This window comes from Ascidiella aspersa, chromosome 2 (assembly GCF_963924565.1).
Source record: "Ascidiella aspersa chromosome 2, kaAscAspe10.2, whole genome shotgun sequence".
NCBI classification, from domain to species: domain Eukaryota; kingdom Metazoa; phylum Chordata; class Ascidiacea; order Phlebobranchia; family Ascidiidae; genus Ascidiella; species Ascidiella aspersa.
Genome location: NC_139448.1, coordinates 35,260,102 through 35,274,312, shown reverse-complemented (window position 1 = coordinate 35,274,312; position 14,211 = coordinate 35,260,102). Strand labels below are relative to the sequence as shown.

At 37.6% G+C, this 14,211-nt stretch overlaps 1 protein-coding gene across 1 annotated transcript; it reads right to left on the bottom strand.

Annotated features, from left to right (window-relative positions):
- Positions 1-154: 154 nt before the first annotated feature.
- LOC146165507 (uncharacterized) lies at positions 155-1,961 on the bottom strand. The gene has a single exon (XM_083382393.1). It carries the CDS (start codon positions 1,888-1,890, stop codon positions 910-912), a length of 981 nt encoding a protein of 326 aa, XP_083238519.1. The 5' UTR covers positions 1,891-1,961; the 3' UTR covers positions 155-909.
- Between the last annotated feature and the right edge of the window lie 12,250 nt (positions 1,962-14,211).

The window sequence follows — 14,211 nt, the reverse complement described above, 5'->3', positions numbered from 1 at the left end:
AAAGCGTAAAGGCGGTTGTTTTTACAGTGTTTAGTTAAAAAAAAAACGGTTTAAATACTTAAATGAAGGGACAGTAAAAGAGGGGAACAAGCGAAATAATAAACTTACGAAAATCAACTCGCTCCTTTTTATTTAAACACCATTTTGGAGTTCATTGTGTCACACTATATAAGTAATAGTTTTAACAACCAACATTACAGAAAAATGCAAGCTTGCAACTTAACGCATCACATAAATGATTATAACAAATAAATCCCACCGCGCTAAAGTTCGCCCCGTACAAAATCATGATTTTAGCAGTTATCGATAAACTCTGTTTAAAAATATTCAAATAGCCCGACGTATTTAGATGCAAATAGGTAGCGGTACTACTTTAGCGCATCTTATAGGCCATAGGGTATTGCGAACTATTGGAAGTACTGTCAGCTTGTTTCTTTATTCCATATCAGAAGGTCGCAGAGTAGAAGCGAATGAGAACATACAGGGCGGTCTCTGACCAAGGGAGGAAGTACAATTGCAATAGGCAGGCACGAGAAAAAGGCGCGCTTACAATATAATAAGAATATGATCTCTATATAAACATACTACAGAGTCAATTCACCATCCTATTAGAACGACTACCGATATTATAACATGGCATCAACTCAGATCAGTTGTTATCGAACAGACTTTGTCTCGATACAAAAACGTTTACCCTTTTTGAATACAAAATTTATGTTGTTAAAAACAGCTGCTATAGACGATTGTTTGTTTAAGTATATGGTGCAGCATTTAAGTTTCGCCCCACAGTGTAACACAACCTCCCACTAAAGCTGAAGTCTGAAAAGCAGCAATAAACATAACCCTGCTAGTTCGAATTTCACCCGATAGATTTTCAGCAGGACAAAAAATCGCTCAAAATACAGTTTTTCACGTCGTAACGCTAAACGTTGGATTTTCCCGCCGAGGTTTTTTGCAACATCCGCATATGGTCCAGGGCCACAGGATACTTTTCCAGTTCTGAAAAGTTCCTACGAGACAGAGCGTATTGAGCAAAGTGTTTAGGTCAGTAACGATGTACAGAAACAGCGGCGTTTCAACTGGCTGTCCCATCTGGTCGTCAACAAGAATCGCAGTCATCGAGAGCAGGTCTGTGAAAAAGCACACGGCCGCTAGCGCCACCGTGCGGTGCAGAAGCCTGCGCAGATTTCCGCTAGATGTCGACATATGCGCCTCGCTGTTGTTGGTTATAAGCTTGCGCCGTTTCTTGCTAAGGCGTTGTACGGGGAAGACAAAAAGCAGCACTAGGAAGGTTTGAACAAACGAGCAGCAGATTAGCCAGGACAATGGCTCGTAAAATGGGCTCCAGCGATCCCAGTACCATACCAAGGATAACTGGAGAAAGCCGACTAGTACAACTGAGATGATTGAGAGGTTGCTTATGGCAATTAGCGGCGTTTTTCGCTTGTGAAGGTTTCGCAACGGTGACTTGCCGAAGTAGAAAAGGCGCTGACGAAGCCAGAGGAAAGTGTAGGCGCAAATTACCAGGAATCCGTAGAGCACTTTGGCGGCTAAAGTTAAGCGACGAGGTTCGTAAGTTGTAAACAACGCAACTTGTTGGATGCTAAAGTAGACAACACACCCGATTGAACTTAATGCGCAAGTTAAGTGCATTAACTCCTTGTAGATACAGCCCTCGTTTCTCTTGTTGATTCGCACCCGGCTTGGCTTTTTAAGCTTGCTCGAAACGCAGTAAACTGTCACCGCGATCATTGTGTAGAAGGCAATTGCGAAGAGTAGAAGGATCACTGAGAAAAGAACCCATTCCAAGGTTGTGGAAAACGCGACAACTGACCCTGCATCTGTGTCGTCATCGGTCAATAAATCCTCGACTGTGGAGTTGCTCGCCATATTGGATGTTTACAGATAACCCCTGGCTGCTATTTCACTACCTTTTACAGAAAAGTTTCGAGAATTTTTTACTTTTATCGCTGCAAAAATTAAAAAAAGAAAAAAAAGGAAAGAAGAAAATTTGGTAAATTGTATATTTCAACATTAAAAGGTTTATAATATTTCAAAATACCACAACTCTAACCGCTAATGTTCAACCTTTTTTAACAAACTCGAATTTTTTGCCTGCTTTTTAAATTGCTGCAAAGCAAGGATGGATTGACAGACAAACGACATTTTGGTAATTTTACATCTGACTGAAAAAAAAAAAAAAAGATTTGATAAAAAAAAAAAAAGATTTATAACCGTACACATTTTACATCCCACTTTTGTGATTGCTGCAAAAAACAAAAAAAATAAATTCGTATGACATACATATATCATTTCGTCAAATAAAATTTTACGTTTAGACAAACTATCCCGACACAGAAAATAACTGTCTTTGCGCACCATCAGACTTTAAAAGCTACAGTTTTCCTCAACTTTACTAAAATTCATTTTAGCCAAACTATAAATTAAAAACCTTCCTTCAATAGACTTGATTTAATTTATTAACCTTTTTGTAAAATTTGCAATGTACTCTAACGCAGCATTTATAGTTGTGCTTTGTAACTACACTGAATAACCATCTATACGCAAGTCACGAGTATATAGCCCCTAAAATAACTCGATCACGAATGCTGGTGATAATGCAAAACGTTCGCCGATTACAAACAAGTCCACGCCGCCGCCTAAATGGCTCTCACGCAAAAGCCAACACTAAATTCACGATTTATTCGTCAATAGAAAACAATCAAATTCGCGACGCTTGATTCAAAGTCTCGTGTAGTTTGATCACGATGCAACCCAGAAATAACAAATTGCCGGGAGAGTGCTGCCGGAGTGACGTAACTTAAAGGCGGAATGCCTTCGGGTCATTACCCCTTCTTTAACTGCGCCCTGTTTCAACTTTTTTATTTTTAAAACTTAATCATAAATTTTTTCGTAGGTTGATTTTTTTCTTAAAATAATTTTTGAGATAAAAATATAAATAAAAAACTATTCTTTTCTTAGATTATTCTTTTTTTCTTTTTTCAGACTTTCCTTTCTCATTTAAAAAAATCGTTGTTTTACAATAAAAACTGTTTCCATAAAACTATGGTTTTTCATATATAGGTAAAAAATATCATTTTTTGGTGTATAGTTTTCTAACTTTACTTTCTCAATAAAAAAAACAATAAAAACCGTGGTTCTGTAAACTCGTTTAAAACGTCAAAACTCCACAATGCGTATAAAATCATATTTTCGCACCCATAAAGGCCCGTTTACACTACAGCTGCAATGAGCGGAGCTGAGCTGCCCGAGGCGTGAAATTGTTTTCACTTCAGCTGCAGTGAGCTGCAGTGAGCTGCGCTGGGCGTAAAAATCGCGACAAAACGTAACGTTTTTCTATTGCTGCACTGGGCTTGAGTTTAGGAAAGCGTAAAACGCTCGCCACAATAGAATTTAAATGCAAATTACGCTTTGCTCAGCTCAGTGCAGATATAGTGTAAACGGGCCTTAATACCTTCCAAAAAGATGCTCGCAGGTTAAAAAGAATTCTAGCCAAAAAAAAGACGCCTGCGAAACAACAGTTTCGTTTCACATGTTTAAAACGAAATACAGCCTCCAAAATGCCACGTTTGCACGACAAGAAGCAAAAGCTGTTTACTTTCAAGAATCCAAACCAGCTGTTTTTATACATTTCCATGTTTTTCTGCTTAAATGCAAGTAACGCTCAATTCGTTTTGGGTTCGTTTCGTGGAAAAGAAGTCATATGACTGGGTTGGTTGAGCTTTGAGCTCTGACAGCGCATGAGTGAAATCCAACATGGCGTAACGTGACGTATATGAGAAGAAAGTATGGGTGTGAATCAGAGTAAATTTCCCACGAAATTGTCGCGTCTGCAGCATGAGCTTGACTCCTGATTTTTGAATATATTTTGGTCTTATTCTTTAACGCGCCATGCATTCGCCCCGTCTATACGCAAACTTCCAAATAAAGTAATTTGCTCGAATAATGCTGTTAAACAATACTGTTGCGTTGCTTACATCCGTGTGGTTTTTCGAAAGCCACAAATGAAAAAAATAGAGCCGCAACCACAAGGTAGCGCGTGTTAGTATAGAAAAATACTTTAAAAAAGCATTGCATCGAAAAAAGTTTGGTAAAACATCAATTTGCGACCTTATTATGCAACATTTATAGTGCGTAAAACAACAAATATTTGCTATTTATCAACTAAGAACTTGGTTTCAAACACCAGGAATATTTATGTAGACGGAAGCCATAAAAATGTTCTGTTTCAAAACCAGTGGTAAAAGTAAGCCGGCTTTTCGAAATAGCGTTCCGGTAAAGTTCATTGCTGGTATTTCGTACCGTAAAAATATGTTTTTTACGTTTCTTTTAAATTAGTTTGTTCAAAGGTTTGTGTGACCTCCTAGAAAGTTGCATATTTCTGAACATGATCGAACGAACCTTATAGGTTTCTAAATGATACTTGTTTCAATGACGTAACTTTATGTCATCTCTAACCATTTTCATCGTTCCAGTTAAAAAATATTCATCTTTCACCTCGGTCAAACAATATCAAATGACGTGATATAGGTTGAATGAATATTTTCTTTAACTTTTTTATGAAATGTATTTTTTTTTAACTTTTTTATGAAGAATGAAATTACACTTTTGTGCGGGCATTTACGCCTTATATTTTGCAAGTTTCGAATTTTACTGTTTGAAGTTTTAGTAGACACGGACTTTTTAATCTCGAATAATACAATCAACTGCACACATGTAGAAAATATCATTTGAATAATTGTACTAGGAATCGTAAAATAAAATGTTCTATCAAGAGGCTTACCAAAGAAAAAATAAAGATGGTTTGAAGCTTCCCAACTGCCTTAAACAAGGCAACGGAGTCGTTCAAAACAATAAACCCGAGTCCGAGTCAGACTCCTTTAATAAAAAATGGACCCGAGTCCGACTCCAAATGTGCGATTTCCACGGGTCCCGAGTTCGGTATACCGCCTCTTCATCTTGTATTCTACCCATTTACTAAAATAAAGTGGACATTCAGCAATCCACTCCCATAGGGGCGTCATAACTCTTTCAACCATAATACACGGTTGAAAAGTATTCCACCATAAGTGGTATTTCACCCTTATAGTTTGCAGTTTGCGTCGAAAACTTGGTTCTGCGCACGCGCACGTTGGATTCGGGATTTAGGTGATCTTATATAGTCTTAACCGAGTCTCCGCAGCGCCCAATACACTTGACCCTAAATGGATAACCGAAACAAGCTGAGCATACTATGTTTTGTTTTTGTAAGAAAAACGGGAATAAATATGGATTAGTACAGACAACCTGATTATTCGTTAATATCGCGTAGTCAAGATTACCACTTATCGCGAAATCCAATGTCACTTCAGGCTGTAGTGATTTACTTTGCTGAATCTTGTTCCATCGTGAACTGAGTTCCAATCTCAACAAAAAGACAAATACTTTACGAAATTTGTTCTGGGATAAATAATAGAAAGAAAGCTGCGAAAATCGATTGTGAAATGTAAAACAAGTTAGCCAGCTTTATACCTTCTTTCGAAAGACCGAAAGCCATCATAGACTCACCGAATCTGTCGATTAATTCTGCAAGCAAGGCAGGCTAGAAAAACAACTATCCTGCAGTGAGGTTCGAACTCATGACCTCCGGTCAAGCCAGGACCGTCGCTCTACCAACTGAGCTATGAAGGCTCAGAGAGGAGCGAGTCGAGGAACAACCATACGCCAATGCTTGCTCAATCTGTTAGCACAAGCAACTTCATATTGAAGGGGATCTAAAGTGCCATATCATTATTTAATGAACGATGCACGCACATATGTGTGTTAACAACTGTGATCTAGCCCAAGCTGTTATGGCTTTCAGTGTAATAATGATACTTAATCCGTAGTCGTTGGTCAGAAAGCAGCTTCAGAAGGGCTAGATCACAGTTGTTAAACACTTATGTGGGATTGTGGGTGCATCTTTCATTGAATTTCTTTTGAAAGAAGTTGAAAATTGAAGACACAAAATACCTGCCATTTTTTTGCCGCCCCACCAACTTCAACGCTAATTAACGAACATAGAATAATATAATCGCTGATAAAAAAATCCAAACGATAAAAAATAAAAAAAAAAATAAAAAAAAACGCAAAAAAAACGTGTGCTGTATTTTTGTATCCTTCGAAGCACAACGCTAATTATGCTAACATTTTCAAATAGTAAAAATACTTTACCAAGAAAAAGCTTATTTTCCTTCAAAGTGTTGAATAGGTTTCAGGTCAATAATTTTAATATGGCGATCCTAATGATGAACGACCTTGTGACCTGACAAGCAAATATTTGATGGGCAACTCAGTCACGTTTCTTTTCGTGGCTCTTGTTTCGCGCAAGGCACTGCTAGCGTCTACTTTAAGAGAATTACTTACCCGCGTTGGGGCGTGGAAAAAGTTGTTATGGCTGGCAGGTCACAGTTTGAGAACACTATTTTAGTCTTGTTCAAAATTCAACAAATCGGCCTGGCCGAAACTTGAGAACTCAAGATGTTTTGCACTGGCCATTCTCACAACAAAAATATTTTTTGTAGGTTTTTTTTATTGTGTGTGTATAGTTAATTTGTTGTTTTTATTTTGTTTTATTTGCAGCACAAATTTTATTTTGGATATTTACCTTTACGTGGTTTCCTGCAATTTATTTCAAAAATAAAATAATTTTTACGTGCAAGTAATCGGTTATCAAAGTGTATTCTGCTTTTCAATAAATTACAATTTTGTGTTTATTTTATAGACGCTTTGTTTGGTTTAACTTTGCAAATAATGTGTTGATTCTTATATCAACAGAACGTATTTTAGCTGCATCTATACCAGTCAGTTTTACGTGTTTTGTTGCACCGCTAAAATCACCTAAGAAACGTAAGCATATACGAGATATTGTAGACAACAACAATTCAGAAAATTTTGATCGCGGAATTTATAACATTTTCACCAACAAAACAAAAAAACAACATAATCTCAAGTTTTTGAACAACAGTGGTTTTAGCGCGGTCGGACAGTTTTATAGGAAACAGAAAAATAACGGAACAAAATGTATATTACGCAGGAAAAAAACTTAAAATGAAATGGCGGAGGCGGCTCGACTTTGCGTAAGGCAACAAATGCAGAGAGCTATCCTAGCTGACAAGTCACTGGTTTTTAGTGTTTTCAAACAGTGACCTGCAGCTAGAATAGTTCTTTCCTTTTTCCTTTGCGAATTCGTTTGTTTTGTCAAAACGAAACAGCAAAATAACGCAACAAAAATGTGAATTTCGCGAAAAAATAAAACGCTAAAAAAACTCAAAATTCAACAGCGGAGACTTCTTGACTTTCGCTAAGGCAACAAATTCGCCAAGGAAAAAGCATTTTCCTCCAGTCGCCAAAAGAGCCCACTAAAGCGAGGACGTTTAAAATACAATTAACATCGGCGAAAAATCGACTAGCCAGCGCCAAGTCATCGTTTCCAACCTGCGAGTGAATTACCATGAGGAGGACAAGGAGAAAGTCAGAGAAGAACTGGATGCAAGCCATCACGGCGCATCTCCGCATCAAATGGACGACTTTATCCTCCGAACCGGATGCTCTCCCGTGTATCGAATTGCTCCCGAAGAATTTGCGACGCTCTCGGTTGAGTTTGTACAACGGGAAGAGGAAAAGGATGAGAAGGGTTGACTGGACAGCTGTACAGCCGATCAGCCAGGATAAGGCGTCGTAAAACTCGTTGCCTTTTGTGTATAGGTACCAGACCAGCGCCATTTGGGTGACCGCGTTTAATACAACGAAGAATAGGGAAAATGCACTGCACGCTTTTAGGAACTTGTTCCTGTAGAGGTGACGCAGTGACGAAGCGTCGTTGTAGAAGAGGCGTTGGCGTACCCAGAAGAATAAGTAGCCGCACACAATCATACATCCCACAGTGTACTTGTCACTTAAAACCAGAGCTTCAAAGTGTCCGAAACGCCAGATCATAAGCTGCTCCAACACGAAATGTACAAAGCAGCAAAACGCGCACAACTCGCACAGCATTAGCATAGCTGTACGGTAGCGCTGAATATCCCTGTTGGCTGGTTTTGTAACGGTACCGCGTCGCGATTTGCTCAAGTCCTGGGCGTTACTGCTATGGCTGCTTTGCTCGTTTACTGCAAAACGCGCCTTCTCGGCTCCTGAGCATTTCCACCTAGACCCGGGCTGCACTGTACAGCAGTGGAATACAAAGTAGCAAGTTATGGCCAGGTAGCAGTAGATGGCGGCCAGGAAAAGGCCCACCACTATACCGTATAGCGCCCATTGCTTTGTCTCGTACTCCAAGTAGAGAGGTTGAAAATCGCCGCCCGTAAGATTGCTGGAGTTGTCCATTTATTTTTAAATTGAAAACCAGCAGCGTTTTTTTGAGGTGTGACAGTTACAACCTAATCTATAGAATGACACATGCAAATGTTAAGTTTAAAATATTGATGCTGAATTTATTGTCATGCTTAATTCTTTTCGTGTCTATTATTAAAATATTTTAGGACATTAGTCACACACGAATATAAAAAAGGTTAGTCGACACTGTTGTACACGTTTAAGTAAACAAAGCTCTTAAATAAAGTTTAATATATCTGGCACACGAAGTACTGAACAATGCTGCTGCTTAATATACATTTTAGATTTAAGGCGACATAGTACAAAACTGGTGAATATACCTTCATACAACATGGGTATTTCGTCTAGTTTACATATGACGTAAGTGTCAGTCAAGTCATTTGTAAAATAACTTAAGTCCAAGTCACGTCTTTTAAAATATATAACAAGTCAAGTCCCAGTCATCAGTTGCCCAAGTCAAGTCTCAGTCAAGTCATAATTAAAGCAAGTCAAGTTCAAACCCAATCCTTGTCATTAGAATTAAACGTCAAACTTCTAAAATTGGTAAACTAGCTTGATTACGAGCAAATAACTCAACTAACAAATACGAAAAACGCAACATCGAGCAAGCAAATTGTTTGATGTAGAATAGATACACGACCTATTTAAAAAAATCTTTATGAAAAACCATTCATTTAAACCCAGCAGTCATTTGTCCAAAAGACTTAATTAAGTCAAATCATTTGAAAACAGTGACTTAAGTGCAGTTAAGTCAAGTTATATACTCAAGTCATTACAACACTGAAAAATTTGCAGTCGATTTAAAATCTCAACTAGGCAAACAGTCATTAATAACTCCGATCAATATTGAACTCAAGTAACCCCGCTCATCCTGTATCTCTCCTGCAACTAAACAACGCACTTCCTTCAGTGTGTAACACCTGCTTGCATTGCCACACATGTTTTTTAAAGCTGCAGACTGATTAATTTGACGCATCCGTCAGCTCATGATTTCGTTCGTTGGCCCTGAGCAAATACAAATGACCGCGACAACAATACCTTCATCAAAGCTTCCTCGTTTGCTCATATCCTTGCTTTATTGTCTACACACCTAGCGTTTAGTGTAGACCTGTGCAAGCAGCAAACATTTTGCGAAAGCGATCTATTTAGTTTGCAAATGACAGCTTTTCTGACACCCCTTTGCGTTTTTTTACGCGATAATGCTGTTTTAATATAATACAAACTATATTCTCCGTAAAAATCCCTGTTAAAAACTGTTGTCCCCAGGTTAAAACATACTAGCAACTAAGAAAACTTTTTCATTTGGACACTAAGAGAATATGAACTCTTTATAACTGATAAGCTTTTGTGGCTGGTCTATTTTCTAATTATATTCCTGAATAACACATAACGCGAAGGTATATTTAAAAGATTAAAAAAATTGTAGCATAAATACAAAATCAGCCTGCGCAAATTCAAAATCCCTAGCCTACCCCCCAACTAACAGGTCAAGAACCTATTGGATAAATTCTCACACAACTTCCAACAATATCCTCACACAATTACTACTCGATGTAAAATAAATTAACTTAAATCATCATTGTTGGCAACTCTATGGAAAATACTTTAACAAAATGTTATGCCCAACGCGGGACAAGGTATGACGTAATGCTCAATGCAGCTAGGCTACTCGCAAAGGTAAAAAATATGTTTTGTATTTTTAGGCATCTATTGACCTAGAAGAATATATAGAGTAATAGCTGACCCACTCAAACCCAAACGCTAACCCGTACCGAACCTAACTAAACAACTGCAGTAAGCATTACGTCATACCTTATACTGTGTGGGATATTTGGATATAACTTATCCTGCCTAACATTTGGCCGAAGTATTTTTCTAACATAATAGGCTGTTATTTTACAGGAAAACAGTTAAGTGTAGAAGCAAGGTTAATACGATCCGACTGATTTTCCGACCAGAAATCCTAATAATGACCGCAACTTATAAAAGGCTGCGCTTTTATTCATTGCAAAACACCAGACGCACCTATTTTTATGACATCATTACAGTCACAAATCTGAATAGAATTTGGTTTTGGGCGCTTGACACTGCAGTTTACCCTGTGTTGCTACTGAGCTAGCAAAACAATGCTTTTATAATTCCCGGGTCCATTAGATGTGACGTCATTTGATCAGTCTGTCGGCCAATTGTTTGGTCATAGACAGTTGTGTATTTATTTTTAAATTGAAAACCAGCAGCGTGTTTGAGATGTGATAGTTACAACCTAATCTATAGAATGACACCAGCGAAAGTTAAGTTTAAAACATTAATGCTGAATTTATTGTCTTAATTCTTTTCGTGCCGTGTCTAATATTAAAACATTTTTGGACGTTAGCCTTGTAAGTACTGCAAAACTGCTGCTTAATATATATTTTAGATTTAAGGCGACATAGCACAAAACTGGTAAATATCCTCAACAAGGTTATTTCGTCTGCAAGGCTATTAGCACGAACCGTATGGAACTTGCTATGAAATTAATATTACAATTTGTAGGAATTTAACACAAGTTAAGCGAATTCAAACTTTGTTGTTCACTTTTATATGACACTTAATAATATGCACTTCACGGCTGAATGCTAAATCACTTCACGAAAAACTTTACTACGTTTTTATTACACTAACACTGTACAGCCTAAATTTGCAGTCGATTTGAAATCTCAATTAGGCAAACAGCCATTTATAACTTCGATTCACATTGAACTGAAGTAACCCCGCTCATCCTCTATCTTACCTGCAACAAAACAACGCACTTCCTTCACTGTATATCACCTGCTTACATTGTCATACGCGTTGTTTAATGCTCCAGGCTGATTGGTATTGACTAGAAGTGGCTAAACTGCGGGTCTTTACCCAGTTTCCGTCACTATTCTGTTGGCTTTGAGCAAACACAAATGACCGCGGGGACAATATGTCAATTGAATTTGTCCGTTACCCATTTGTTTGGTTTATTGTTCACTCACAAAGCGTTAAGTACAGACCAGTGCAAGCATTGACAAACGTTTAATGTTTAACGGAAGAGAGATCTATTTTGTTTGCAAATTGCAGCTTTTCTATCATTCCTTTTGTCACATTTTTTACATTATTATTTGTAAGATTGAACAGTTAAACGCTTGCGAACCACATGCATCAACACAAAAGGCGTTTGTTACTTGATACTGCAATTACACAAACCTGTAAAAATTTCCCCTGTAAAAAAAAACTGTTGTCCTCAGTTAAAAATCATCTTGCCAAATAAACTTTAAGCACTAAGAGAGTATGACCTCTTTAGAGTTGATAAGTAATTCAACTTGATCTAACAACGCAAGGGCATATTCAAATCAATGAACATATTTTATCATAAATACGAATTTCGCTTAATAATGAGTCCATAAACCAAAAGGTTGACTAGATCGACATCAACGTGATGAAGACATTTCGATACGTACCGCTCGCCCACTATCACAGTCAGTTCATGCGCAATTAGCCTTTGCAAACTTAAAATGCCGCCAGTTAACAACCCTATGACAATTTCAAGTCGACCCACTTGTTTAGGACCTACTGGACGAATTCTAACACAACTTTTAACCGCATCCTTAGACAATTCTAGTAGTTACAAAAGGAACCTACTCAAATCATTACAAGCTACACATAGGATAACATACCGCATTTCCGAACAGTAATCTTAGCAATGACTGTCTGATAAAAGGCTGTGGTTTTATTCATAAGAAACACGCGACCCGCCGATTCGTAGGATATCATTACAGTGACAAATCAGAGTAAAATTTCTTTTTGAGACCAACGCAAATTATTCTGTTTTTAGTGTCATTTCAAATATCATTTTTTTGCTATCTGTTTAATCAAAATGTGTTGACTCTGCCCAGTAGTGAATACACAACACGACAAATTTTTAGTTCTTGGAATAAGGTTGAGTTGCCAGCACGAAAAAAATTTCATTTGCAACTAATAAAAATGACAAGACATGACATGGTAATTCCAGTGCCACAGTACGCAGTGTATGCCAAAACATGACAAATCAGAATGCAATTTCTTTGGTAATATTAGTAGCCTACCGTAGCCTACAGGGGCATATTCTTCGAATTTATTCAGTCTTGGGTTAAGGAGTAATTTATAACTACAGATATATCACCAACTTGGTTTGTTTAACAACGCAAAGTTCTTCGAAACAATATTTCAAATTAAAAGACATTAAAGCCAATGGGCATGCATTGATTAATACGAAACCACTGGGGATGCCAAATCACTCAACGTGTAAGTTGTTAGAAACGATGTTTTAAACATTAAAATATTCCAAAAACTAAAAAATAAATATGTATGTAGGAGCAGGTTTACCAAGAATCAATAGCTTCACGTTGTAGTACGGGCTAACGCTACCTATCTCAATTTCTTACGCCCAACTAACTCAGGTGACAGGTTTTATTTGCAGGTGGTAAACGTGTTTGCTGAGACTATTTAAACCATAAAACCTTATCTTCAGAAAGGCGATTTCTTTGAAATGGAATTCGAGCATAGCATAACTTTGTGCCAACCATTTGAAACGATGTGCAGTCCTATATTCGGTACTATAACAAAAATATATTACTATAGGTTGCATTATACACTTGACTGCAATTAGCCTTATGTTAAGCTGCAATAATCCACTATATTCAGTACTACAGCCAAAATACATTACGAAGACCGTACGCTACGGTGTAGTTTGGAAAGTAGGCTGTAGAAAACAAAAAAGCTATTCAATCATAGTTACAGGTTGCGTGATACACTCGACCGAAGTTAAAATGCAATTTTGCTAAAGTGGGTGTGTGAATAATGATTTCTCACACAACACACGGGTCTAACAGAATGTAAATTGACCCTTGGGTCGAAAAAATAGCACGCCTAACCTTACCTTCATGCAAAACTACACTTATACGCACGCAAAAAACAAATGCAATGATAAAAGCAAGCTACAGGACAGGAAACTCTTGTCCCAATTTCGGCGCGAACAAGCTTAGCATTGTGCCATACCTTCAGCACATTGTTTGCCTTTTCAGCGTACGGCCTCAGAAATAATTCCAAAGGCCTTGGGCGCTTTAATTAAGCTAATTCCGATCATCTGTTATTATTAGTCGGCTTTAACCAGGGTCGTCCAATTGCCCGCCCTGAGAAACTTCTTAAGGGCGCTTGACACTGAAGTTGACCTGTGCCGCTGCTGTGCTAGTAAAACAAGGCTTTTATATTTCGCCGGTCACTTTGTTGTGACGTAATTCGATAAGTCTGTCGGCCTGTTGTGTTGTCATAGAGAGAAAAGTACCCCGACTTAAATTCGTGACAAGCCAAGTAGTGCTGTTGCACTTTTGTTTTTGAAAAGCGTGCATTGTCAGCCGGTTTGCACAAGACCTTTCAATTAAGTGGGAGTTAAATAGGGAATAAAAGTTTATGTAAACATCGTTTGGAAAACTTTAAATTGGGTATGCTTTTTCATATTAACGTGTCTGTTTTTCTTGAATGCTTACTTTACGCGTTTCAATAATTTGTTTGGAAATATAATAAATATATATAAAAGTCTGCGAAGCACAGACTTGGGCTATCGACTTTACAAAAAGTTTTCCTTCGTGTTGTAGAACTTTAGTGTTGTAATGACTTCACTTCAGTCACTGTTTTCAAAAGGACTTAACTAAAGTCTTTGAGACAGACGACTTGGCTTGGACTCGAGTCATTATGTCAAATAATTTGAACTAAAATTTGGTGCTTTCATTTAGAAATTTTTTTTAATTTGGGTAATTTATATAAATTTTACACGTTAACAATTAAATCGCCGTGTAT